General features: G+C 44.5%; 4 protein-coding genes across 14 annotated transcripts; all 4 read right to left on the reverse strand.

Moving 5' to 3' along the window:
- Positions 1 to 514: 514 nt before the first annotated feature.
- On the reverse strand, positions 515 to 9,101 carry LOC135351533 (protein unc-13 homolog D-like). Its single transcript, XM_064550550.1, has 26 exons — positions 8,936 to 9,101; positions 8,721 to 8,796; positions 8,471 to 8,560; positions 7,374 to 7,466; positions 7,259 to 7,315; positions 7,174 to 7,201; positions 7,004 to 7,042; positions 6,748 to 6,925; positions 6,358 to 6,402; positions 6,202 to 6,276; positions 5,958 to 6,147; positions 5,000 to 5,172; positions 4,591 to 4,798; positions 4,219 to 4,397; positions 3,948 to 4,104; positions 3,766 to 3,851; positions 3,648 to 3,708; positions 3,244 to 3,395; positions 2,746 to 3,100; positions 2,430 to 2,630; positions 2,259 to 2,351; positions 2,073 to 2,152; positions 1,795 to 1,987; positions 1,480 to 1,690; positions 1,224 to 1,362; positions 515 to 1,139 (listed from the first exon to the last, which is right to left on the reverse strand). Exons 1-26 carry the CDS (start codon positions 9,013 to 9,015, stop codon positions 638 to 640), a joined length of 3,741 nt encoding a protein of 1,246 aa, XP_064406620.1. The 5' UTR covers positions 9,016 to 9,101; the 3' UTR covers positions 515 to 637.
- Positions 9,102 to 9,857: 756 nt separating this feature from the next.
- Positions 9,858 to 19,942, reverse strand: LOC135351531 (protein unc-13 homolog D-like). Of its 9 annotated transcripts, XM_064550548.1 has the most exons (30): positions 19,738 to 19,942; positions 19,421 to 19,496; positions 19,002 to 19,118; positions 18,596 to 18,688; positions 18,481 to 18,537; positions 18,396 to 18,423; positions 18,215 to 18,253; positions 17,944 to 18,121; positions 17,523 to 17,567; positions 17,345 to 17,419; positions 17,101 to 17,290; positions 16,818 to 16,990; positions 16,410 to 16,617; positions 16,041 to 16,219; positions 15,719 to 15,875; positions 15,530 to 15,615; positions 15,412 to 15,472; positions 15,008 to 15,159; positions 14,522 to 14,876; positions 14,137 to 14,337; positions 13,966 to 14,058; positions 13,776 to 13,855; positions 13,478 to 13,670; positions 13,127 to 13,349; positions 12,877 to 13,015; positions 11,971 to 12,793; positions 10,176 to 11,838; positions 10,088 to 10,129; positions 10,016 to 10,037; positions 9,858 to 9,970 (listed from the first exon to the last, which is right to left on the reverse strand). In XM_064550548.1, the coding sequence occupies exons 1-26, from the start codon at positions 19,815 to 19,817 to the stop codon at positions 12,292 to 12,294; spliced, it is 3,780 nt and encodes a 1,259-aa protein (XP_064406618.1). In that variant the 5' UTR covers positions 19,818 to 19,942; the 3' UTR covers positions 9,858 to 9,970; positions 10,016 to 10,037; positions 10,088 to 10,129; positions 10,176 to 11,838; positions 11,971 to 12,291. The 9 variants fall into 9 exon arrangements, with proteins under 9 accessions (XP_064406618.1, XP_064406616.1, XP_064406615.1 ...); XM_064550546.1 differs by having other exon boundaries at positions 9,858 to 10,037; XM_064550545.1 differs by having other exon boundaries at positions 10,016 to 10,129.
- LOC135351542 (DNA ligase 1-like) lies at positions 19,887 to 26,984 on the reverse strand. 3 transcript variants are annotated; one of them, XM_064550567.1, is made up of 20 exons: positions 26,868 to 26,984; positions 26,361 to 26,812; positions 25,155 to 25,430; positions 24,905 to 24,977; positions 24,098 to 24,202; positions 23,890 to 24,043; positions 23,656 to 23,796; positions 23,303 to 23,404; positions 22,085 to 22,253; positions 21,940 to 22,039; positions 21,698 to 21,833; positions 21,451 to 21,612; positions 21,292 to 21,402; positions 21,139 to 21,210; positions 21,015 to 21,083; positions 20,798 to 20,956; positions 20,598 to 20,750; positions 20,395 to 20,532; positions 20,281 to 20,343; positions 19,887 to 20,144 (listed from the first exon to the last, which is right to left on the reverse strand). In XM_064550567.1, exons 1-20 carry the CDS (start codon positions 26,885 to 26,887, stop codon positions 19,980 to 19,982), a joined length of 2,820 nt encoding a protein of 939 aa, XP_064406637.1. In that variant the 5' UTR covers positions 26,888 to 26,984; the 3' UTR covers positions 19,887 to 19,979. The 3 variants fall into 3 exon arrangements, with proteins under 3 accessions (XP_064406637.1, XP_064406636.1, XP_064406635.1); XM_064550566.1 differs by having other exon boundaries at positions 21,292 to 21,612; positions 24,098 to 24,199; XM_064550565.1 differs by having other exon boundaries at positions 21,292 to 21,612.
- On the reverse strand, positions 25,440 to 26,349 carry LOC135351572 (uncharacterized). The gene has a single exon (XM_064550615.1). It carries the CDS (start codon positions 26,259 to 26,261, stop codon positions 25,614 to 25,616), a length of 648 nt encoding a protein of 215 aa, XP_064406685.1. The 5' UTR covers positions 26,262 to 26,349; the 3' UTR covers positions 25,440 to 25,613.

The raw sequence follows: 26,984 nt of genomic DNA on the forward strand, positions 1-26,984 counted from the left end.
CGGACTCCAACCTCTCTGTCTAAACTCTGAATAATTATAGCTTCACATTACCCTGCCATATCTATATTTCAGCCTCAGTCACTCACAATATTCATTACATGTTTATAAAAAAGAAAAAAAAGTATTTTATGATCAGTATGTGTGCGTGCCAAAGTTAATTGGAGAAAGAAAAAAAAGAAAAAGCTTTGAATATTCGGAAAACTCTAAAGAAGCTGAGGAACAAGATCTCCGGCTCTGATGAAGGAGAAGAGACAACGCAATGGAATGGAGTTCTGGAACAACAATGAAGAGCGCAACTATACAATATTATCTACTCAATTGCAAAAGGAAAACTCTTCACAAACTGTTTCAAATGACCTAGTACTTTGATTATTTATGCAATATAGTTAAATAGTAGTATATATAGGTACAGGTTGAGGGGATGCGGACAGTGTGATCACAGGTACAGGTTGAGGGGATCCGGACAGTGTGATCACACTCTCCGTGCGCCTGTGATATAAAAATTAATGTAATGTATTCACAAAATAATTATAATTATGGTACGATTTCACATTCATTGGTATATCATATGATCATAATAAGTATGGATCAAAACATGACTGGCTAATCAAATTAAAATATAAAAACATTAATTTTGTTAAGTCTTAAAATTGACTGCATGTCTCTTTAGAAACTGTACTGCTACCGAGTTTTTCAACTTTGCCCTTTTCTTTAACTCATTGAACACCAAGTCATTGTCATCAGCTTGCCAAACAAATAGGAGCACGGATTTGTTCTTCTCTTTCTCTCTTTGTTGCCCTTCACCACTGGCTTCTTCCACAGCCTCAGTCTGTTGACCGTCATCATAATCACTAGGGGGGCTAGGTAGTGTAGAATCACTAGGCAGGTTGGAAGTTTCAGCTTTAGCTGGCCCTAGAGTTTGGGTTTCACTCTCTGGTTTACTTTGTGTTGGTATCTTAGACTCATCCGTGGGTTTAGTTGGTACCAGCGTTCCAGAATCCTCTGATGCTGAAGTTTGTACGGGTATTTGCTTCAAAGGGATGATGCCCATTCCAACGTAGTGCTTCCCGTAGCTCTGGTTGTAGACTTTGAAGATAATAGAAGGTCCATCTTGAGCCAAGAGATCTTCTGCCATTGAACTGTATAGGGAGAGAACAAATTGTGATAATTGTTTTTATTGAGTAGCATATAAAAGAGAAGGAGCAAACAGACATTAAACTAACAAGTCAAATGATTCGTGGATTGTGGGGCTGTTATTGTTTCTGACTGTACGTGTCTTCTTGCTCAGTAGTCCTGGGAAGAGCCATTCTGGTGCCAGGCTGACCTCTATAACTGGGTTGAAGGTCAGGAAGCAAGCACAGTCTGTAGTAGTGGTGGGGTATCAGATATTAAGGAAGATGCTCTGAGGCATGTGCAAGATAACGAATATAAAGTGCACGCATGTTCAAACATTATAGTTGATAATACACAGAGTTGTACTTTGAGAGACTCTTGAATCTGATCGTAAGTCAACTGCTTGAATCATCTCCAATGAAACTGAGCCACTATCTCGAAGGTAAGCTGTGCTCACGAATATCGTCCCCAATTTCTCACTGTCTTGTGTCGACTGTAAGTCACCCACGGCAGACAAGAACTGGACAATCAAGTTTTGAGTGGCCGCTCGAAGAATGTTCAATTCATGAACAAGATCCTATAATGAGAAATACATTCAGTGCTCTTTACACTACTAACATTGTACCAATAGTGAAAGCACATGAAGCACATAATTTTATACGTTAACATTACATATCTTACAGTGTACTCTTCATTCTCTAGATCCTTATAAGGTAGTCCACGTCCTTTATCATAGTTGAAGTGCTTGAGCATCATCAGTGAGTAATAGAGACGCTCGTGCAGTTCCACTCTGTTGGGTTTCTCCTCAGCTGTGATAGACTCAATGCACAGGGAAATTGCCTCCATGGAAACTTTCCAAATACCTCCTAAAACACTGTATAATCATGTGTGCAATGAAGGGATATAGAGCTAGAAATTTAAACTCAGCAATTGAGAGGTGTAGAGTACAGGGTACTTACGAGAGGAGCACATCAGTGACCAGGTAGTTAGAGAGGGCAGTCAGAGTGTTACCAAGGTAGCTCACTAGCGGCAAAATAGGCTGCAAATTGAACAATTGATTCAATCAGACACATCTCTGAAGAAGTGTATACACATGACTGTTCTATTGCACACAATACTACATATAATTATCTCCTAGTCTGTACCCCCAATTCATTGAGATTGTCGTAGCTGCTGGGGAGGACAATATGCTCTGCATTCAACAGCTCTTGAAGATTTCTCTCTATCTCTGGTCGAACCTGTGTTGATAAACAAAAACAACAATTGAGTTTAAGAAACAAAGTTTCAGAGAGCACAGACTACTGTAGTGTACACACCTTGTCAGCAATGTTCTTAATGATGCGTGATAATTCAATGGCAACTGTCGAGTGGAATACATTCATTACACTGTTGATATCTTCAATGTGTTGAGCATTTGTTTTGTCTTTTGTTTCCTCCTCAGTGAGGTGTGGAATAATGTCCGGCCACTCGTTAAACACAATGCTCATGTGATACATATCGTTCAAGGTCACGCCCAGCTGGAAGGAGTAACATAAGTTGAGTGCATGGATTATCCTCATAACCGTTTGAACAGGCTTCTTCTAAGCTATCAGAAATTATAAAATCTGTATACAACTTTTATAGTACACTCACTTCTTGATCATCCAGGGCATACTCGTCCTTCATCTGCTCAGAGGTGTGTTGGACATAGAACAGGGCACACGATGTCACCTCTTGCATTATAAGCTTAGTGAACTTTAACATCTCACCAGTGACCGGCCATTTAAGATCATCCCTCACTCGGAACAAAATAAACAAAATATCGGACGAATCACAAACAGAAGAGGACAATTTGACCTCATCACTTATCGGCACTGGTTGACTGTCAGCAATGGCTCTCTTGATTCTCTCCTTACAATCACTGGAAGCTGCTTCAATGAGAATGGGTACAATCGGTTTGTACCAATCATGGTAAGAGGCCAAATAGATCTTGGCAGGATTCACAAGTCTAAGAGATGCATGGGAATAAAAATTCAGTAAATACGTAAGGTAGTATATAATATAGAAGTACTGAAATACATACTGAATTTACATAGCCTGATTACATGCATGTTAGCAGTATACATGTAGATCATGCATGTCAACTCTCACTTCAAATCCACGTTTGGTTGAACTGCGAGAGCAACAATGCTCCGTACAGAACGATAGGAGGAGTACACCTTCACCATAGTGCTGTACTCAGGAGGTTCTTCATCATTCCCCGCTACAAACTGTCCCAGTCGAGTTCTCACGAAATCAGAGAGCTGCAGGAATAGAGTACATGCACTACACACACGCTACAAGAGATTATAAAATATTACTCGGTTAGTTACGGGCGGGGCGAGGGAGGTATAGTACAGAGCTAGTTTTGCCCTATAAGAGCAGTGGAGAGACCAGAGGAGATCAAGCAGAGACTAGAGGAAACCTTTCTCATGTACATTATTACCAGTGCACCATTTCAGGACTGTATAGTACAAGCTGACTGGTTGCAGTGTAATGCACAGACACAGACTCACCAAGGCATCAATGGACAAGTAGAAGTGGGAGAAATACTCAATATCCAGCACACTCTTATCCCTGCACATCAGTTGCAACACTCAGCTATAGCTATAGTGGTGATTGTGCACAACTTACTTCTTGAAGAGAGGGGCTATTTGCCGCAAGGCAATACCACACATGTAATGAGTGGAGCTGCACAGCTCATCAAGATCCTTAGCCAACTGCACAACACAATAACAGCAGGATATACACAGCCATATATATACAGTGCAAACCCTTAGGCCAGACAATTATCAACTGTAACGTGTGCCCTTCACCTGCATTTGCCCACCATCCTCTGTGGTTGGCTTGGTATCAATGAACCAATCAGAAGCAGCTAGAGGAACAGCCAGGGCTACCAGACATGACACTGTCTTATCATCCTCTGCAAGACACTGGACCAGAGGGGCAATACGAGAGAGCTCCTCCACCACTCTGTGTGTGTGTATGGGGAGATGGATGTAGTTCTAAGAATGTGCGTATAGAGAAGTCATTTTGCAAGGGCTACATGACATGACATCCAATACACTGCTCTTGTATATTACGTACTTGATGTATGTAATGAATTTTTGGTAGCGTTTTCCTCTGATGCTCTCTTGTGTCTTGTCATCTTTGTCATTACTCGAGCCATTGCTGACATCGTTGAGTTTGAACTTTGTGATGTGGAACTTGAAAGTGAGTATCAGGTTACCCAGTAGCTTTACCAGGTCGTGGCGAAGGTCCTTCTCCTGTGTGTGTGTGTGTGTGTGTGTGTGTGTGTGTGTGTGTATGTGTGTGTGTGTGTGTGTGGGGGAGGGGGGTAGCACTAGACTGGACAGAATCATTAAGCTTATAACTAGATCATTGCTAGTAGACACAATAATTATTATTATATCACATTGGACCACACATTGCCAATCCTTATATAGCTACTACTCTCACCCACTCCTCCTGCAAGGGTGCATTCGTCTGGTGAGAACTTGTATCATCATCATCATCGATATCTTCCTCTGCCTCTGCCTCTTGTACCCTTGGAGCATTGACCTTTGTACTCAGGTCGTATTGACGCTGGATGGTGACCAGTAGGAGTAGAAATGTCTTGATACTGACTCTAAACAGACGATGGTAGTGGATGAGAACGTTGAGCTGACTGTGTGTGTGCACAATGTGGGTCAGAAATAGATCACTGACCAAAGCACACAATAAATCTTGTATAGTTATACACCCACACACCCACACACACACACGCACACACACACACGCACACACACACACACACACACACACACACACACACACACACACACACACACACACACACACACACACACACACACAAAGAGTGGCTTACATAGCTGATCTTTGCAGGTCGCTCATGGAGATCATGAAGCTGTGATTCTTGAGCAGCTCATCAGCCTCTGTGGAGAGCACACCATCCCAGTTCCTCTTGTATCGTCCACTCTCTGAGCGACTGTCAGCATTCACCAGGCCCCTCAATAACAGCCGGTGCTCCTGGAGGGGGTTCTAGGGGGGAGGTATTGGGTTAAATCAAGCAAGCATTCACCAGGCCCCTCAATAGCAGCCTGTGCTCCGGGAGGGAGTTCTAGGGGGAGGTATTGGGTTAAATCAAGCAAGCATTCACCAGGCCCCTCAATAGCAGCCTGTGCTCAGAGAGGGGGTTCTAGGGGGGAGGTATTGGGTTAAATCAAGCAAGCATTCACCAGGCCTGTGCTCAGAGAGGGGTTCTAGGGGGGAGGTGTTGGGTTAAATCAAGCAAGCATTCACCAGGCCCCTCAATAGCAGCCGGTGGTCTGAGAAGGGGTTCTAGGGGGGAGGCATTGGGTTAAATCAAGCAAGCATTCACCAGGCCCCTCAATAGCAGCCGGTGCTCCGAGAGGGGGTTCTAGGGGGGAGGCATTGGGTTAAATCAAGCAAGCATTCACCAGGCCCCTCAATATAGCAGCCGGTGCTCAGAGAGTGGGTTCTAGGGGGGAGGTATTCGGTTAAATCAAGCAAGCATTCACCAGGCCCCTCAATATAGCAGCCGGTGCTCAGAGAGTGGGTTCTAGGGGGGAGGTATTCGGTTAAATCAAGCAAGCATTCACCAGGCCCCTCAATATAGCAGCCGGTGCTCAGAGAGTGGGTTCTAGGGGGTATATGTATAATCATATATGTAACACAAAAAGCACTGTTACAGTAAAATATTCAAGGCTATACTGTAGAAGCATGTACTCAATGCTCATCATTATTAGCAATTCCATACAATGCAGAGCTGACACCCACTGCTCACATTGTGACCTACTGCTCACATCGTGATCCCTGAGGTTCCTTTGTTCAGACTCTATATTGAGCAGTACATGTAGCATGCCTCTGTCGTCATGGTGACCCGAATGAGATTCCAATTTAAGTATTTTTTCCCCCCCATTATGTGTGATATCTGACAGAGGTAGGAAGGCTCGTCCGATGTAATCATCACTGACCACAACGTTGTGAAAGAAACTGTAGGGGAAGAGATGGTACTGCAGGATGTGTGTCATGACTGTCCGTATATACCGTTCAAATCCTTTGATAGTGAACTCTGTGATCTTCCCACTTCTCGCGTCAATAGGACCTTTACTGTCCCTGTCCCTGTGTGTGTGCATGGTGTGGGTGTAATGTGGTGTGGAGAGTACGCTTGTCCATACATGACCAGTCAATATACACACTCACCACACTTCTAGAACCAGCACCTCACTAGTCACATTTTCAAATTTCCTGAGAAAAATAAGACCTGCGTGTCATAATAATATTAAATAATGCGTTGCTTCCCTTGATGGTTGCATAACCGGGATGGGAATCAAGCCTATATCTACACGTACAGTTTTGTTCTGCAGGTGGGATTCCCTCCACCCACTTTACCATGTATGAATTAAGCGCATGCTAGATTAGCTGAGGCGTGGCCATCACCCGCCTTACTATTATAACACTCACTTCAAATCATTATGCTAACAGGTTGGCTTGATTCCCCCACGATGATCAAGCATGTCTAATATCATAATAATTATGACAATAGAACGCTGTATATATATAATGTTACATGAATGTTTTATGTTGGCGTACAATTCCTTCCGTTCGTTCCATTCTGGGTCCAGGTTTTTCTCGATGACAGAGGTGTGGTGTATCTTGCCTAGTACCAACCCTTTTCTGTCCCAATCAGGGAGGTTGTGCTTCTTGACTAACTGCTTGTTCCTGCTCTCTGCTCGGATTATACCCAGCCTCACGTATGGATCACTAAAGCCTGCATCACAATGAGTATAGGAATTGCATGCATGGGCCTAGGATTCTGGGTGATAATTATAAGGTACTAATTACTTACCATTTGGATCCTTTGCTGGCAGTCCTGTTGCCTTCAACACTGCATGTATACGAAACACACTATAATTATGTCAACAGCCCATGCAGTATTGCATACAGTGTACATACTACAACATGTATGGAAACACTGCAATAAAGTGTGTGTGTGTGACAACAGTCCATTCAGCTCACCAGTCACCACGACCTTCCATTCACTGATCTGTGTAACAAGGAAGACACATAATAGCATACACATGATCAATCTCTATAGACTTGCCTTGTCAGCCTTGGCTGCAGTGAGCAGCTCATCCCATTTACCAGACACTGGGAACACCTACATGCATGCACAGTAGAAGCATGGATTAGTGTCATTATCAGTCACTATAGCTCACCCTCCTGACATAGTCCATTAGAGCGTTCTTCTTCTGATCGTCTTCATTCATATTGATGATGGTACGTTGTGCTATCAGACACATCTTGGCAATCTGATCAAGAGGGGAGTAATGTACTCATGCATACATTATATCATACGTAATTTATAAGGATGTCATAATTGTACCTCGTGCATGACTGGACATGTGCTAGTCTTGCATACTGCAGGTGGTGTGTGGTACATGACTGCATGTACATGATGTACATGTACCAGCAAGTGCGTATAAAGAGAAAAGGGCATGCAACTATATCAAATTTCAAAATAACGGCGGGGGCGTGCATGTGCTAAAAATACAAAAAATTATTGCAACTTGATATGGATGACAGCTATAGCTAGTGAGGTACATAGAGCAAAGACAGTATCTCTGCATGGGGTAGCCACATGCAGACATCAACAGGTCAACAAGTGGAAGAGAAGGACCATTGCTATTATACAGGCCAGGGCTCCTGCTAGGAAGCAAAGAGTTGCTAAGCCTAATAATAAGAAGACTGCTACATTTAGTGATCTATATACCTGTAGTGCATGTATACCTGGACCAGTTAATCTAGGGGCTCTCTTTAAGCTATATAGTACATGTATGCATGCTTATTTCCCCAGTGGGCAGTTGGCTTAATAGTCATAGTTATAGTATAAAATTAATATTGTATAATCATTATATTATATGCTCATCATAATGTGGATACACATTGCGAGTTGCATGCCCTCTTCTCTTCATACGCCCTTGCTTGAATGGTACCAGCTAGTCAGTTATCAAGAGAAGTATATAACCAAACTGAAGCGGCTAAATTTTTGTGAATATCTCTTCAAAGTAAATATGAAATTGTACTCAATTGAGTATTTAATTAACACGGATTGCCCTTAATTGAAAGGGAATGTGGGCATGCAGACGAAGGGCTCCACTAAGCTCTTTGAAGCTACATGCCCATGCACATGCATGTCGAGATTATAGTCATGTTACATGTCAATATGCTGGATAATGAATGGCATATGAAAGTAGGGGAAAAAGCAACACCATGCAACCATGATCACGATTTAGCTGACTATAATTATACTCACCTCTGTTTTTCTATGTGTTGTTTGGTCGTAAGTGTCCATCTCTGAGTCTGTGTCGGCCATCGATAGAGTGTCCGAGTCATCAGAGACAGTCTGCGTAGATTATAGGGTTAGGACTAGCCTAGTCACTAGGGGAGGGAGGACCACTGCATGTGACTAATATTAAAGTAAATGTTATGCAAACACTATATAATTATAGCCCCAAGCACTGACTTCAAGATAGCCCTCAATATTGATTTTATTTCACACATACTTTAGACACTTCATCGTCTTCTTTCTGAGCCTCAAGAGTGGTGGTTGCCAACTCCCTAGCTGGAGATGAACTTGGACTAGTGTGTGTGTGGAGTGAGTGATTACAATGAACACTATCCATCGCTACACTACACCTACCTAGCTCAACACTCACCCTACATATCATTAAGACAATGCACAACATAACAATTATTTGCACCTTATGCAACAACCCACCTATGAAACTTCACAGTAGTGACCCTCTCCCGTTTAAGCCATGGCCTAGACCTGCTGTCAGCACTTGCTTGAGACGCCATTCTACCACCAACTATGCTACTCTCTGTGATGCATGCAGACAAGATATCTTACTAAGACTGTTTGCACATGCGCAAAATTTCCACAGAAAAATATCCTGCTAAACGTGTATAACAACAATCTGGGAGGGAGCGTGCATCAACTTGTGAATGTTGCATGATATTGGATTCTGTGGCAGATTGGGTAGTATCATGAATGCGATTATCCTTTGAAGTTCTGCTGAGCTGTTCAATTAAGACACACAAAAAAGGTTTAAAACAAGCTATACAGCATGTAGGACTGAGTAGTATCCATTGGTAGACCCTCTGGACTATCTTGGTAGCCATAGAATATTTTCGAAGAGGAAGCAGCAAGCCATTTGTGTACACAGGCACTTCACAAGTGGACACAAGCTCTACAATAGTCTACATGCTTGCTAAGCAGCTTAGTTGACCAGAGTGCAGCTTTTAGAGGCCACACATACTTCCATCGAGGCAGCAGCAAGGCATAAAATCGATGGTTAGTTTGTGCACAGCCATTGACCCACGCCCATCTCTACAAGCCATAGCCACTTCATTGGGCGGCAATAACATTAAGCTAATTTTGTGGGTTGGGCTCAGATGCAAACTAAAGTGATGGAACTGTTCCAGATTGTGTGCGATTGACCTGGAAAGGGTATACATTATACAGTTGGTTAGCCTCGAGACCAGGCCCATTAAAACAGCCTGGATTCGAAGCTAACAGTTGGCCCGCTTGAGCGATGGCCAATGAATCACTAGCCTAGAATCCAGGCCGTATTGCATGACATTAAAAATTACGCTGTCAACGCCCACTTAGCTGGCCCCACCCAGTTACCACTCAAATGTCTGTTACACAGATAACTTTATACAACCAACATTAATCGTGCACAAAAATCGATCAGAACTCTTGACACTACACATAATAATCCGAGTTAGAGAGCTCCCTCTTCTCCAACACCTGCAGAGCACAATAATGGGGCACTTAGCAATGGACTTTACGTACCGTTAGTTCCAACTGTCTTGACCTGTGGAGAAGAACAATTATTAATGCTCCAACATGTTGAGCATGGCCTACCATTACTAACCAACACAGTGACAACGACATCAAACTCGGGCACTGCACAGTTAAATTTAGAAACCATTATTATGAAAGTGGGCGTTACCTTTCTCAATGGAAACGAGCACTACAAACATGCACAGGACATTTTTACTGCCACCCAGTACCCAGTGCCACAGCTTGTCTGTGCTAGAGAGGAGACATAAGCAGTGAGAGAAACACATTTACCTTTCTCCAGTAAGCGAGCCCATCTAGTACCTGAAAAATACCTGATTAATACATAATATTCAACAGCTAGCTAGACAACCACCACTCAGTCAGTCCCACAGCAGCATGGCTTGTCTGTACCTGGGGGAGAGAGGAGACAAAAGCAGTGAGAGAAGGGAACACTAGTACAGTAGTAGCTAGTAGGAGGAGCTGTGTGTGTGTGTGCATTGTGGCTGCAAGAGAACAAGCAAATGCATGGTTACATTGAGCGCAGCAGTTCAAACAAAACCGATCCATCAACAAATCTCCACAACCTTAGATAATAATACAAAACCATTGAGAACATTACCACCAGTAGTTTCCTTGCTCAAGGGACAGATTCAACAAAGGGCATAATAAACTAAAAGGGACCCTGTGACTGTGAGCACCATTAACTGAGCACAGAAGTAATCAACCAGAATGTGTGGGGTGGTTCGACAACAGTAGACTCACAGAGACAACACCTCCTTGCTCTTGAAGCCCTTGTCGACTCCAGTTGCAACAAGCCTGGCACGCAAGGCTTGCACAAGTGCTCAAGACTACTCTTCACTAACCCAGTCAAAGGCTACAGTTCCCTTGGCACACCTATAGTTTAGTTAAAGCCTGAACTTACCAATTCCATGTGCAGTAGGCAGAGTTATGATCCTAAAAAAGCCGTCATAATAGATTAGCATAAGCCAAGAAGCAGCAGTTGTCTAACTATATTATAGCTAGCTATTTCTAATGATCCTAGCTAACTAACTATTGGAACTGATAACGAGATCTTAACACTCCCAATTATGGCAGGATCCTGTGCTGCTTTCCCTTTAGGCAGGTACTAACAGCAGAGTGCTCCCTCAATAGACTGGAATGCCATGAGTAATCCATCATTGTACCCCGAAGGCTGGTTCAACAACGGTTTCAAGAACAAGAAGATGCTGTCCTGCAACCCAACTGTTGAAGAACCTTCCACACACATTCTGAATGATTACTTGAGTGCTACGGACACCCCCCCCCCCCCATCACCACCAAAGGGTTCAAGGCCATGCAGGTAACAGACTCTTAGCCACGCGTATATTAACAGAACAAAAAAGCGTTGTCGACACGAGTTTAGCCATGCATACATGCATTTAGCGTGTGCTTTGCTGGCAAGTATGATCTATTAAGCTGCATGACCTACACACCTCACAGTCAAGAAGGGGCCACACTTAAAACACTAGGAATACAAGAGCAAACTAATCCAACCAGAAACCTTCCATTCTCAACAAACAGCGTGCAACACGGATATGCTCAAAGGCCAGAGTGAAAAAATCTAGCCAATTGCAAAACAAGCTACAGAGGTACGGTTTCAACTTACAATAGCTTCTGCAGCCTGCACGGTGTCGGATGATCCAGCTCTATCCTTTCATGGCTGGAGAATGCTCGCGCTGCTCCACGGGAAGACTTGCTATGGTTTGCAACACAGTCGAAGACTCACGCTGGTTCAACAACACAGTGGAAGGCTTGCGCTGGTTCTGCAACACAGTGGAAGGTTTGCATAGCATCTGCAAAAAAATTAAGTCAATAGCAATCTGTAAAACATGACCAAATAGACAGCAAACAATGCTACAATGCTCCACAAGGCTTCCTAGCCTAACATTCCTGCAAACATGCGAGCTACAAGCAAAGAAACTCACCTCTTCCAGCAAGACACTTCGCTTTCTTCAAACTTCAAAGGAACTGAGCTTCTGGAACTGGATCTGGGAATATTCCAGGCCATTGACGTCAAAGTCTCCAAGGAGATACCATGGAGACCGACAGTTCCCACCGATAGAGGACCGCAAGAGTACTAGCTACAAGGTGTTGCGAGTATTGCGGTACATTGCGAAATCTGTTCCAGTGAGACGTCTACCCATGCGCAGTGTCCCCCAAATGCACATGTGCTCTGATTTGTTATTGTACGTGCGCATGCACAAATGAACACAAGATCAAAACATAAGTCAAAAATAGCTTGTTAATTAAGTATTAAAATTGACTGTATGTCTCTTCAGAAACTGTACTGCTACCGAGTTTTTCAACTTTGCCCTTTTCTTTAACTCATTGAACACCAAGTCATTGTCATCAGCTTGCCAAACAAATAGGAGCACGGATTTGTTCTTCTCTTTCTCTCTTTGTTGCCCTTCACCACTGGCTTCTTCCACAGCCTCAGTCTGTTGACCGTCATCATAATCACTAGGGGGGCTAGGTAGTGTAGAATCACTAGGCAGGTCGGAAGTTTCAGCTTTAGCTGGCCCTGGAGTTTGGGTGTCACTCTCTGGTTTACTTTGTGTTGGTATCTTAGACTCATCCGTGGGTTCAGTTGGTACCAGCGTTCCAGAATCCTCTGATGCTGAAGTTTGTACGGGTATTTGCTTCAAAGGGATGATGCCCATTCCAATGTAGTGCTTCCCACAGCTCTGGTTGTAGACTTTGAAGATAATAGAAGGTCCATCTTGAGCCAAGAGATCTTCTGCCATTGGACTGTAGGGAGAGACCAAATTATCATGTTTTGTTTTTAATACCAAATAGCATAAAGAGCGGGAGCAAACAGAAATTAAACTAACAAGTCAAATATTTCGTTGATTTCGGGGCTGTTATTGTTTCTGACTGTACGTGTCTTCTTGCTCAGTAGTCCTGGGAAGAGCCATTCTGGTGCCAGGCTGACCTCTATAACTGGGTTGAAGGTCAGGAAGCAAGCACAGACTGCAATAGTGGGGGTGGGTAGGAGATGTGATTTGCATAATAGTATACTAACAGACATTATTATGAGAGGATAATGAATGTTCAAACATTAATTTTTAGTTGATAACACACAGTCAGTTGTACTTTGAGAGACTCTTGAATCTGATCGTAAGTCAACTGCTTGAATCATCTCCAATGAAACTGAGCCACTATCTCGAAGGTAAGTTGTGCTCACGAATATCGTCCCCAATTTCCCGCTATCTTGTGTCGACTGTAAATCACCCATGGCAGACAAGAACTGGACAATCAAGTTTTGAGTGGCCTCTCGAAGAATGTTCAATTCATGAACAAGATCCTGAAATATATTTAGCGCTCTTGAAATGTGAAATGTGTACACTACTAATATTGTATACCAATAATTATATTTGTGAAAGAACATGAAGCACATAATTATGCTAATAACGTCAACATTACATAACTTACAGTGTACTCTTCATTCTCTAGATCCTTATAAGGTAGTCCACGTCCTTTATCATAGTTGAAATGCTTGAGCATCATCAGTGAGTAATAGAGACGCTCGTGCAGTTCCACTCTGTTGGGTTTCTCCTCAGCTGTGATAGACTCAATGCACAGGGAAATTGCCTCCATGGAAACTTTCCAAATATCTCCTAAAACACTGTATACGTATAATCATGTGTGTAATGAAGGGATATGACGCAATGTAATCATAGCTTGAACTTTAAACTCAGCAATTGAAAGGTGTAGAGTACAGGGTACTTACGAGAGGAGCACATCAGTGACCAGGTAGTTAGAGAGGGCAGTCAGAGTGTTACCAAGGTAGCTCACTAGCGGCAAAATAGGCTGCACATTGAACAATTGATTCAATCAGACACAATCATCTCTGAAGAAGTGTATACACATGACTGTTCTATTGCACACAATACTACATATAATTATCTCCTAGTCTGTACCCCCAATTCATTGAGATTGTCGTAGCTGCTGGGGAGGACAATGTGCTCTGCATTCAACAGCTCTTGAAGATTTCTCTCTATCTCTGGTCGAACCTGTGTTGATAAACAAAAACAACAATTGAGTTTAAGAAACAAAGTTTCAGCGAGCACAGACTACTGTAGTGTACACACCTTGTCAGCAATGTTCTTAATGATGCGTGATAATTCAATGGCAACTGTCGAGTGGAATGCATTCATTACACCGTTGATATCTTCAATGTGTTGAGCATTTGTTTTGTCTTTTGTTTCCTCCTCAGTGAGGTGTGGAATAATGTCCGGCCACTCGTCAAACACAATGCTCATGTGATACATATCGTTCAAGGTCACGCCCAGCTGAAAGGAGTAACATAAGTTGAGTGCATAGATTCTCTGAAATTATGGACCATTCCAAATTTGAGATTTGAGCATACCATTTGAATTAACTGGCTCCTTCTAAGCTTTCAGAAAATCAGAAATAATTATTGTTACTCCTTCAGAAGATTGCCACAAACAGACTATGATTACATAGTACACTCACCTCTTGATCATCCAGGGCATACTCGTCCTTCATCTGCTCAGAGGTGTGTTGGACATAGAACAGGGCACACGATGTCACCTCTTGCATTATGAGCTTGGTGAACTTCAACATCTCACTAGTGACCGGCCATTTAAGATCATCTCTCACTCGGAACAAAATAAACAAAATATCGGACGAATCACGAACAGAGGAGGACAATCTGACCTCATCACTTATCGGCACTGGTTGACTGTCAGCAATGGCTCTCTTGATTCTCTCCTTACAATCACTGGAAGCTGCTTCAATGAGAAGAGGTACAATCGGTTTGTACCAATCATGGTAAGAGGCCAAATAGATTTTGGCAGGATTCACAAGTCTAAGAGATTCAGAATAAATATAATAATTATAACTTTAATCAGACAATGTAAATTTAGAAGTACTTAAATACAAGGCTTGATTACATCCATGTTAGCAGTATACATGTAGATCATGCATGTCAACTCTCACTTCAAATCCACATTTGGTTGAACTGCGAGAGCAACAATGCTCCGTACAGAACGATAGGAGGAGTACACCTTCACCATAGTGCTGTACTCAGGAGGTTCTTTATCATTCCCCGCTACAAACTGTCCCAGTCGAGTTCTCACGAAATCAGAGAGCTGCAGGAATAGAGTACATGCACTACACACACGCTACAAGAGATTATAAAATATTACTCGGTTAGTTACGGGCGGGACGAGGGAGGTATAGTACAGAGCTAGTTTTGCCCTATAAGAGCAGTGGAGAGACCAGAGGAGATCAAGCAGAGACTAGAGGAAACCTTTCTCATGTACATTATTACCAGTGCACCATTTCAGGACAGTATAGTACAAGCTGACTGGTTGCAGTGTAATGCACAGACACAGACTCACCAAGGCATCAATGGACAAGTAGAAGTGGGAGAAATACTCAATATCCAGCACACTCTTATCCCTGCACATCAGTTGCAACACTCAGCTATAGCTATAGTGGTGATTGTGCACAACTTACTTCTTGAAGAGAGGGGCTATTTTCCACAAGGCAATACCACACATGTAATGAGTGGAGCTACACAGCTCATCAAGATCCTTAGCCAACTGCACAACACAATAACAGCAGGCCGGGTTCACATGTATATACAGTGCAAACCCATAGGCCAGACAATTGGCTAATACTTCAACTGTAACGTGTGTCCCTCACCTGCATTTGCCCACCATCCTCTGTGGTTGGCTTGGTATCAATGAACCAATCAGAAGCAGCTAGAGGAACAGCCAGGGCTACCAGACATGACACTGTCTTATCATCCTCTGCAAGACACTGGACCAGAGGGGCAATACGAGAGAGCTCCTCCGCCACTCTGTGTGCATGTGTGTGCATGTGTGTGGGGGGTGGGGTGTGTGTGTGGGGAGATGAATGTAGTTCTAAGAATGATCGTGTAGAGAATGTATTTGCAGTCTACAACAGTCATGTTGCAAGGGCTGTATGCATGACATCCAATACACTGCTGTTGTATATTACGTACTTGATGTATGTAATGAATTTTTGGTAGCGTTTTCCTCTGATGCTCTCTTGTATCTTGTCATCTTCGTCATTACTCGAGCCATTGCTGACATCATTGAGTTTAAACTTTGTGATGTGGAACTTGAGAGTCAGTATCAGGTTACCCAGTAGCTCTACCAGGTCGTGGCGAAGGTCCTTCTCCTGTGTGTGTGTGTGTGTGTGTGTGTGTGTGTGTGTGTGTGTGTGTGTGTGTGGGGGGGGGGGGGGAGGGGGGTAGCACTAGACTGGACAGAATCATTAAGCTTATAACTAGATCATTGCTAGTAGACACAACATTATTATGTCACAATGGACCACACATTGCCAGTCCTTATATAGCTACTACTCTCACCCACTCCTCCTGCAAGGGTGCATTCGTCTGGTCAGAACTCGTATCATCATCATTATCGATATCTTCCTCTGCCTCTGCCTCTTGTACCCTTGGAGCATTGACCTTTGTACTCAGGTCGTATTGACGCTGGATGGTGACCAGTAGGAGTAGAAATGTCTTGATACTGACTCTAAACAGACGATGGTAGTGGATGAGAACGTTGAGCTGACTGTGTGTGTGCACAATGTGGGTCAGAAATAGATCACTGACCGAAGCACACAATAAATCACATAAAGTATAGTTATATATATACACCCACACCCACCTGGCCGCCCGCCTGCCCGAACGCACACACACACACACACACACACACACACACACACACACACACACACACACACACACACACACACACAAAGAGTGGCTTACATAGCTGATCTTTGCAGGTCGCTCATGGAGATCATGAAGCTGTGATTCTTGAGCAGCTCATCAGCCTCTGTAGAGAGCACACCGTCCCAGTTCCTCTTGTATCGTCCACTCTCTGAGCGACTGTCAGCATTCACCAGGCCCCTCAATAGCAGCCTGTGCTCCGAGAGGGGGTTCTAGGGGGGAGGTATTGGGTTAAATCAAGCAAGCATTCACCAGGCCCCTCAATAGCAGCCTGTGCTCAGAGAGTATTGATATGTACTCAGAACTGAGACCTACTGCTCACATCGTGATCCCTGAGGTTCCTTTGTTCAGACTCTATATTGAGCAGTACATGTAGCATGCCTCTGTCGTCATGGTGACCCGAGTGAGATTTCAATTTAAGTATTTTCTCCTCCCCATTATGTGTGATATCTGACAGAGGTAGGAAGGTTCGTCCAATGTAATCATCACTGGCCACAACGTTGTGGAAGAAACTGTAGGGGAAGAGATGGTACTGCAGGATGTGCGTCACGACTGTCCGTATATACCGTTCAAATCCTTTGATAGTGAATTCTGTGATCTTCCCACTTCTCGCGTCAATAGGACCTTTACTGTCCCTGTCCCTATGTGTGTGTGGGTGTGGGTGTGGGTGTGGTGTGTGTGGGTGTGTGTGTGGGTGTGGAGAGTACGCTTGTCCATACATGACCAGTCAATATACACACTCACCACACTTCCAGAACCAGCACCTCACTAGTCACATTTTCAAATTTCCTGAGAAAATGGTGTAATAAACCATGCTATTATGAACACTGCATGTTAGCAATAAACCATGCTATTATGAACACTGCATGTTAGCAATAAACCATGCTATTATGAACACTGCATGTTAGCAATAAACCATGCTATTATGAACACTGCATGTTAGCAATAAACCATGCTATTATGAACACTGCATGTTAGCAATAAACCATGCTATTATGAACACTGCATGTTAGCAATAAACCATGCTATTATGAACACTGCATGTTAGCGTACAATAAACCATGCTATTATGAACACTGCATGTTAGCAATAAACCATGCTATTATGAACACTGCATGTTAGGTGCAATAAACCATGCTATTATGAACACTGCATGTTAGCGTACAATTCCTTCCGTTCGTTCCATTCTGGGTCCAGGTTTTTCTCGATGACAGAGGTGTGGTGTATATTGCCTAGTACCAACCCTTCTCTGTACCAATCAGGGAGGTTGTGCTTCTTGACCAACTGCTTGTTCCTGCTCTCTGCTCGGATTATACCCAGCCTCACGTATGGATCACTAAAGCCTGCATCACAATGTGGTGAACAAGTAGGAAATGAGCTGGCAATGAAATTGGGCCTACAGGATCCTGGGTGAGTTCATGGTATAAAGTGCCTACCATTTGAATCCTTTGCTGGCAGCCCTGTTGCCTTCAACACTGCATACAGCACGTAAGCAAGCACACGTCAATATACACATGTACTGTATAAAAATTATAGTCAGTGTACATAATTATACTTATACAACATGGAAACACTGCAATAAAGTGTGTGTGTGTGACAACAGTCCATTCAGCTCACCAGTCACCACGACCTTCCATTCACTGATCTGTGTAACAAGGAAGACACGTAATAACATACACATGATCAATCTCTATAGACTTGCCTTGTCAGCCTTGGCTGCAGTGAGCAGCTCATCCCATTTACCAGACACTGGGAACACCTACATGCATGCACAGTAGAAGCGTGGATTAGTGTCATTATCAGTCACTATAGCTCACCCTCCTGACATAGTCCATTAGAGCGTTCTTCTTCTGATCGTCTTCATTCATATTGATGATGGTACATTGTGCTATCAGACACATCTTGGCAATCTGATCAAGAGGGGAGTAATGTACTCATGCATTCATGTGTATTATATCATACTATAGCTCAAGTCTTGCAAAAATGATACTCCAATCTTACAAGGATGTCATAACCCTGTACATGTATAATTAACGGCCAATCAGTTGTGCAAGAAAAACATATAATTATTGTGACTACACCCAATGGTTATAATTATAGCTAGGTGGTGAGGGATGTGGGTTTGCATTGATTGGAGACAAGGGCTCAACTGATGTACACTGAGCACAAACAAGGTTTCCCAATGCCACCCATGATGAATATTCAGCTGACTATTATACTCACCTCTGTTTTTCTACGTATTGTTTGGTCGTAAGTGTCCACCTCTCTGTCTGTGTCGGCCATCGATAGAGTGTCTGAGTCATCAGAGAGGATACGAGCACGAGGAGAGTGTACTAGTGCCTGCATGCATAGGAGAGGGGGGCAATCTAAGTTATTGCTTTGGTAACCAAATGAGAGTTTGATTCTGTATACTGGCTATAATTATATCTATAAGGCTGCATGGCGGTACATCACTCATAGGCCACACCAACACAAGGTTCTCACACATTACTAGGTAGGGGGGGGGTAGCTATATGGGCTATACAACGCTCCACCCCGCTGCATGAACCTTTGAGCAAACACTATACACCTGACTTGAAGACAGAGTCCTTATAATCATGCATAATAGTGACATGTATAATTATAAGTTATTTCACACATACTTTAGACATTTCATCCTCTTCTTTCTGAGCCTCGAGAGCGGTTGCTAACATCCCCTTAGTGGCTGATGAACTTGGACTAGTGTGTGGAGTGAGCATGAACTGATACACACCATACATGCAGGGAGTGAACACACCATACATGCAGGGAGTGAACACTATCCATCGCTACACTTTGTTTGGTTGCTTGCCCAAAAACCAGCTATTATACCTAGTCTAGCTAGCTGAACATGAGAAGACCCACCCTCTATAATTGTATAGACTATAGTGTATGCAGGGCCTGCATGAGGGCATGCAGCTAGATACACCATGCAACCCACCTATGATACTTCAAAGTAGTGACCCTCTCCAGTTTAAACCATGGCCTAGACTTGCTGTCAGCACTTGCTTGAGACGCCATTCTACTTGATCAATGAATCATGAGAGAGACTCAATCTCTGTATTTATTTACTATGATCACAACAGGAAATAGCTTCAATAGATTATACCACAAGAGAGATGTGCACAAGATAAAGAACAACAACAATGTGCAACACAGTAGAGACAGATTATAGTTAGTTTTTCAGTAAAAGTCCTCTTCCTTCATGTCAGCTGGCTTTGCATTGTTGCTCTGACCTCGATACAGTCCTGCCACCTGATCGCTAGTGGTAGCATCCTCCGGAGTCTTGTCCTCTCTGATACGCAGGAAGCGAGGGAAGCGCAGGGAAATACCCTTCTCTGGATCAACCTGGAGGGAAGGATTGTGTATTTAATGCAAAAGTTATTGATATCGGAAAACCCAAGTATGGTCTCGCAAAGATGCTACATTCATGCATATTAATATGAACGGTGTACTAGCTCTTTCTATTAGTGAAGATACTTACAATTCCTGCAGCTGCCGTGTAGACGGGAGAGATGGAGAGATCAGCAGCCTTCACCTCCCACACCTGCACACCAGTGAGTGAGCACTTGCGTCTGTGTCATACAGGGGAACGTACCTGTGCAGGGTCAAACCAGTGATCTGGTTGGACGCCCTGACTACTGTAGCGGTAGTAAGGCTTCGGAGCATCAATAACATGATTTTTGAAGAATGTCGAGTGATTCTCGAGATCCTCATCTTTGAATCCAGTGCCAATCTGTGGAAATTACGTTTAGTCGATATTAAACGATAGGTCAGTACGAGTATACTAGCTGTACTCACTTTGCAAATGACTTGATATTCTTCATTCTGCTCATCATAACAGGCGAGTAAGAAGCCACCATATTTCCCTGCCCTCTTCCCGGTCCCATGGAACCCTCCTATCACCACCAGGTCCAGAGTGTCCCCCACACCCTCAAGGTAATCCTTCTTGAGCTGCATGGAGAACTAAAGTCAACCATCACTGCTAACACTCCTCATACCTTGAGCCAGTTGTGTGACCTCTTTGCTATCTCATAGGTAGCATCTCTGTCGAGTGTCTTGACCATGAGGCCCTCACAGTTGCCCTGGATGGACTCATCCATGAATACTTGTATCTCATCAAGATCCTTAGAGTCTTTGGAGGTGGCCAGCATGAACTCCTGTACACCAGAGAAAGCATTGACACCACTCTTGGTACTAGCCATTGACATCACTCACTCCTTCCACAGTGTTGAAGGACTCTCTTAGCAATGCTCTCCTGCTCTCAAACGGTTCCTTCACTAGCGACTACAGTAAGAACTTGGTCAGTCAGTATACACTACACAACTACGAAGGCCGTTACCTTTCCATTGAGGTAGATGAGATCAAAAGCAAACACACACACTTGCACCTTGATACTAGCCAGCTCTGCATCCTGCACACACACACACACACACACACACACACACACAATAAGACCATGCACATAGAATATTCTACCTTGAGATTATTCTACCTTGCGTTTTCTGGTGCTGAGTATTTGAAATGGTAGTATTTGCTTTTCCTCTGTATCCCAGGCAACAGCCTCAGTGTCCAACACACATGACCTCACACCATCCTTTAATATCTGAACAAGACATAAAGTAAGTGTACAAAGCTGACACACATACGCTACCTTGGGCATTCTTCCTATGATGTCTGGGTACTTTGAAGTGTTGTCCTCAGAGTTGCGGCTGTATACCCGGACCTCTCCACCCTCAATCACATGGATCTGGGCACGCTCTCCATCGTACTTCCACTCACACGTGAACCTTGCACCCTCAAACCTACGCAGAACCTCCAGAGGAAAATAGCAATCATTGTACAAAATACAAAATCACATCATAGTTTTACCATACATACTTAGTTAGCTATAGTCTTACTTCTTGCAGCCCCTTGGTTGGGTGGGCCAGCATGGGCTTGAGGGGAATCCCCGGAGTGAGTCTACAATGCTCTGAGAGATGGTCTAGCCCGTGACTGAGCAGAGCTGGCACTAACACCTCGTAGTTAGGTAGCTCACTGTGTGTGTGGGTGTGTGCGTGTGTGTGTATTACAAGATGCTCACAAACTAACAGTGATACAGTAACAGAGAGTGGTAACAGACAACGCACACAGAGCTCAGTACCAGTAACTGGACTTGACAGTGAGGGCTGCTCCCTCCAAGTGTTTGTGGAACACCTCAGGAGAGACTGTCTTACTGGCATTCAACACCACAGGGGGCCAATCTAGGAGGGGGGGTACAATTACTCATTACTGTATATTTCCCTCACCTGTACAAGGTGGACTGTAGACCACGGCGTGAGCTATTGCCACGAGAACAGATTGTTCGGCCAGTCCAATCCTTAGCTTACCCCCCAGGGAGCGAATGAGGTACCTTGCTTCAGACCCCCTGCATGCAACCAACAGACCCTTGATGATGTCAACCTTCTTGGCCTGGGACTGTGGGGGGTATGGGGGGTATTAACTGCTTGTGTACAGGGACTGTGGGGGGTATGGGGGTATTAACTGCTTGTGTACAGGGACTGTGGGGGTATGGGGGTATTAACTGCTTGTGTACAGGGACTGTGGGGGGTATGGGGGTATTAACTGCTTGTGTACAGGGACTGTGGGGGGTATGGGGGGTATTACCTGCTTGTGTACAGGGACTGTGGGGGTGTGGGGTATTAACTGCTTGTGTACAGGGACTGTGGGGGTATGGGGGTATTAACTGCTTGTGTACAGGGACTGTGGGGGGTATGGGGGTATTAACTGCTTGTGTACAGGGACTGTGGGGGGTATGGGGGGTATTACCTGCTTGTGTACAGGGACTGTGGGGGTGTGGGGGGTATGGGGGGTATTAACTGCTTGTGTACAGGGACTGTGGGGGTATGGGGGTATTAACTGCTTGTGTACAGGGACTATGGGGGGTATGGGGGTATTAACTGCTTGTGTACAGGGACTGTGGGGGGTATGGGGGTATTAACTGCTTGTGTACAGGGACTGTGGGGGGTATGGGGGGTATTACCTGCTTGTGTACAGGGACTGTGGGGGGTATGGGGGGTATTAACTGCTTGTGTACAGGGACTGTGGGGGGTATGGGGGTATTAACTGCTTGTGTACAGGGACTGTGGGGGGTATGGGGGGTATTAACTGCTTGTGTACAGGGACTGTGGGGGGTATGGGGGGTATTACCTGCTTGTGTACAGGGACTGTGGGGGGTATGGGGGGTATTAACTGCTTGTGTACAGGGACTGTGGGGGGTATGGGGTATTAACTGCTTGTGTACAGGGACTGTGGGGGGTATGGGGGGTATTAACTGCTTGTGTACAGGGACTGTGGGGGGTATGGGGGTATTAACTGCTTGTGTACAGGGACTGTGGGGGGTATGGGGGTATTAACTGCTTGTGTACAGGGACTGTGGGGGGTATGGGGGGTATTAACTGCTTGTGTACAGGGACTGTGGGGGTGTGGGGGGTATCAACTGCTTGTGTACAGGTAGACATACGTACAGCACTTCCAGACATGGTGGCAATACTCTTGAACTTTGAGAACACTCCAGACACAGTTAGTTTGGGAGGGGCAAACATCGTCCGCTGAGTACTGCGACTCATCTACAAGTGAGGAGACAACATTCAATGAGTAGTGGATTATACCACACATCTCAGCCACTAGCCCCGCACACCCACACACACACACACGCCCACACACATCTCAGCCACTAGCCCCCCCACACCCACACACACACACATCTCAGTCACTAGCCCCCCCCACACCCACACAACACACCTCAGCCACTAGCCCCCCACACCCACACACACACACACCTCAGTCACTAGCCCCCCCCACACCCACACACACGCACCTCAGCCACTAGCCCGAGGTCTCCTTTCTCTGCATAGTCAGCCTTGACTTGAGGAGGGTTCCTACCAGTAGCACCAGCAATGGCCTTGATGAGGAAGGACTCTCCAATGCCTAGCTCCAGTCCCTCATATGCAGGGGCAAGCTGAGGGAGTACATACCTAACCACTAATGCAGCTATGACTAGTGTACCTTGTTGAGACAGAGATGCACACTAATGCAGCTATGACTAGTGTACCTTGTTGAGACAGAGATACACACAGGGCACAGTCTCGGCTGGTGAGAGGAGGATCACTGAGCGGAGGAAGTTAGTGAGAGTGGAGATGATCTTCAGACGCTTGCTCTCTTCCTCAATATGCTCAAATGTCTTGGCCACTGCCATGTACGGGACTCTGGGAGGATAAAACATTACACAGATAAAGTACTAGTCAAAGCACTAGACTAACTTCTGTCCCTTGTTCCAACAGGCGTGATTGAGAGGATGGTAGTTGGTGATGGAGGGGTCATAGTCCACCTCCCCTACACACCCCACTGGTTGGGACTCTGGACTACTGCAAGCAAGAGAAAATTACAGCTACAGCATTGGGAAAAGTCCCAGGGACTTCGAATAAATTAATGATAAGAAAATTCATACAGTGACTATACATCATCGAAAAATGTCAATCTCAATAAATAGAAGAATGAATATGATTGGATAAAGGACGCATGCACGTTGGGCAACAAGGAGGAGTCACCGATGCATGGTACAAGTATAAAAATGAATGTTCATGTCATTTTTCTCAACTAGTTCATTGCAGTATCTCACAGCCCAAGTCAAGTTTAAAAAATGTTCAAGATACTTAGAGCACTTTGCAGCTGCTGCGGACCCACCAGAGTTGCCCCAAGCCAACCATCAGAGGGGGACAATAGGTTGGCTCTATTATAACTCTGTCAGCAAAACACTACCATTGTACTTCATGTATGATACAGAGATGAAACAGGTAATCAGACAATAAAGCTTGAACAAGATTTGCTTGGTGCACAGAAACTCTCTACTAAAGTTGGTATGGACTTCCCAAGAATACTGTAAGTAACGTAACCTGGAATGTACAATGACTTAAAACACATGCAGGGAAGCTCAAACTACATTCCCTCCAATAGGAGCAACAGCTAACATGAGAAGTTAGAGCAGTTAGAGCAGTTACAGCAAGCATTAGAGCATACATTTTTTTTTATTTACATATGCTTGTTGGGAAATAATATAAAAATTATACCTTATCTCCTTTTTAAGGCTCTTGTTAGTCTTGTTAGGAGACGTCCTGGTGGGTGTGTGGGTGGTCCTGGGAGCTGTGTGGGGGGTGGAGAGTACAGTGAGGGGGCGTGAGAGTAGCAGCCTCAGGCAAAGCAACTGTGGTACACACAATACATGTGCCATGTGGGAAGCCATACTAGAGCTGAGCTAGAGGTCAAGGTTCACCATGACACAGCTAGTGCAAGTGGTAATGAACATGCCCATGTACTTACAAAAGAATGAATGCACAGTCTTTTCTTCCTCCATTGATTTCTCCTCATCATTTCCTTGTACCTCTTCTTTGCTAGCTAAGGCCACTCCTTCATCCATCACTACCTCCATCATTACCTCATTGTCCCCACTGTCCTGGTCAGTCGCCTCTAATGCAGGTGTGGTGGTACTCCTGACCCTGGCTGGTGACCTCTCAACAGGAGGGCTCTTAATGTCTGTTGATGATGCATTTGGTGTGGTTGCCTGGGGTGATCTCATCTTGCCAGTGTGCTTACGAGCTGGGCGTGGAATAAGAATAACTAGTGACATCACAATCTCCTACAGAGCTAGAGGTAGCCATAGCTCTAGTGACATCACAATCTCCTACAGAGCTAGAGGTAGCCATAGCTCTAGTGACATCACAATCTCCTACAGAGCTAGAGGTAGCCATAGCTCTAGTGACATCACAATCTCCTACAGAGCTAGAGGTATATAGCCATAGCTCTAGTGACATCACAATCTCCTACAGAGCTAGAGGTAGCCATAGCTCTAGTGACATCACAGTCTCCTACAGAGCTAGAGGTAGCCATAGCTCTAGTGACATCACAGTCTCCTACAGAGCTAGAGGTAGCCATAGCTCTAGTGACATCACAGTCTCCTACAGAGCTAGAGGTAGCCATAGCTCTAGTGACATCACAGTCTCCTACAGAGCTAGAGGTAGCCATAGCTCTAGTGACATCACAGTCTCCTACAGAGCTAGAGGTAGCCATAGCTCTAGTGACATCACAATCTCCTACAGAGCTAGAGGTAGCCATAGCTCTAGTGACATCACAGTCTCCTACAGAGCTAGAGGTAGCCATAGCTCTAGTGACATCACAGTCTCCTACAGAGCTAGAGGTAGCCATAGCTCTAGTGACATCACAGTCTCCTACAGAGCTAGAGGTAGCCATAGCTCTAGTGACATCACAGTCTCCTACAGAGCTAGAGGTAGCCATAGCTCTAGTGACATCACAGTCTCCTACAGAGCTAGAGGTAGCCATAGCTCTAGTGACATCACAATCTCCTACAGAGCTAGAGGTAGCCATAGCTCTAGTGACATCACAATCTCCTACAGAGCTAGAGGTAGCCATAGCTCTAGCTGCATACAACACAGCACTCGTAATGAGCACTGTGCATTAGCTACTATAGTACACACAGTGCATTGATTGTCAGTGTTTAAATAGACAAACCAGTTTTTCTCTTAGGAGGCGTCTTCAATAATTCATCCTCAGTGCTAGGCCCACCATTGTGGCCAGTCCCCTCAGTGCTAGGCCCACCATTGCGGGCCTGTTCCTCAGTCACTGGTACATCCATAGATGGTTGCACAGATGATGATACTATAGCATTCTCTTCTGATTGAGACATCTCTACATTGTCTGAGAGTTCGTTAGTTGTTTCATTTGTTTCATTTGCCACTTCTGTGTCAGAATCTTCACTGTCTGAGATAACACGACGTTTCTTTGACTTGCTCTTAAATACGGGGGATTCTACTTTATCCGGGAAAGCATTGCCAGCCTCCTCATCCCCTAGAGTGGTGTCCCTCTGTCTCTCCTCATTCTCCAGAGTGGTGGTGTCCCTCTGTCTCTTGTTGTTGGGGGGAGGACTCTTGGTCTTAGGACCAGGGGACTTGGAGAAGAAGTCACTGTATCATACACTGTATGTGAACATGTATAATGTAGTATATCACACATACTTACAGTATTCCTCTTTGAGGCATTCTGAGGATCTTCACTGTCTGCTATGCTTAATAGAGGGCAGTGCTCTGTTGAAATACGGTAAGAGTCGTTTATAGGAAGAAAATTAGAAAAAGCTTG

This window comes from Halichondria panicea, chromosome 17, assembly GCF_963675165.1.
Source record: "Halichondria panicea chromosome 17, odHalPani1.1, whole genome shotgun sequence".
Lineage (NCBI taxonomy): Eukaryota > Metazoa > Porifera > Demospongiae > Suberitida > Halichondriidae > Halichondria > Halichondria panicea.

Bases quoted from the DNA above. Each gene is read 5' to 3' on its own strand.
- LOC135351531 (XM_064550548.1), bottom strand. From the start codon at position 19,817: ATGGCGTCTCAAGCAAGTGCTGACAGCAAGTCTAGGCCATGGTTTAAA. The intron at 17,291-17,344 runs GTATATACGGAC...CTTCCCCTACAG, and splicing joins ACTATCAAAGGATTTGAACG to TTTCTTCCACAACGTTGTGG. The intron at 14,059-14,136 runs GTGTGTACACTA...TTATCAACACAG, and splicing joins TTAAGAACATTGCTGACAAG to GTTCGACCAGAGATAGAGAG.
- LOC135351533 (XM_064550550.1), bottom strand. From the start codon at position 9,015: ATGGCGTCTCAAGCAAGTGCTGACAGCAGGTCTAGGCCATGGCTTAAA. The intron at 8,797-8,935 runs GTGGGTTGTTGC...CACACACACTAG, and splicing joins ACTACTGTGAAGTTTCATAG to TCCAAGTTCATCTCCAGCTA. The intron at 2,352-2,429 runs GTGTGTACACTA...TTATCAACACAG, and splicing joins TTAAGAACATTGCTGACAAG to GTTCGACCAGAGATAGAGAG.
- LOC135351572 (XM_064550615.1), bottom strand. From the start codon at position 26,261: ATGGCTACCTCTAGCTCTGTAGGAGATTGTGATGTCACTAGAGCTATG.
- LOC135351542 (XM_064550565.1), bottom strand. From the start codon at position 26,887: ATGCCTCAAAGAGGAATACT. The intron at 22,254-23,302 runs GTACGTATGTCT...TACCCCCCACAG, and splicing joins CCACCATGTCTGGAAGTGCT to TCCCAGGCCAAGAAGGTTGA. The intron at 21,084-21,138 runs GTAACGGCCTTC...TTCTTACTGTAG, and splicing joins TCATCTACCTCAATGGAAAG to TCGCTAGTGAAGGAACCGTT.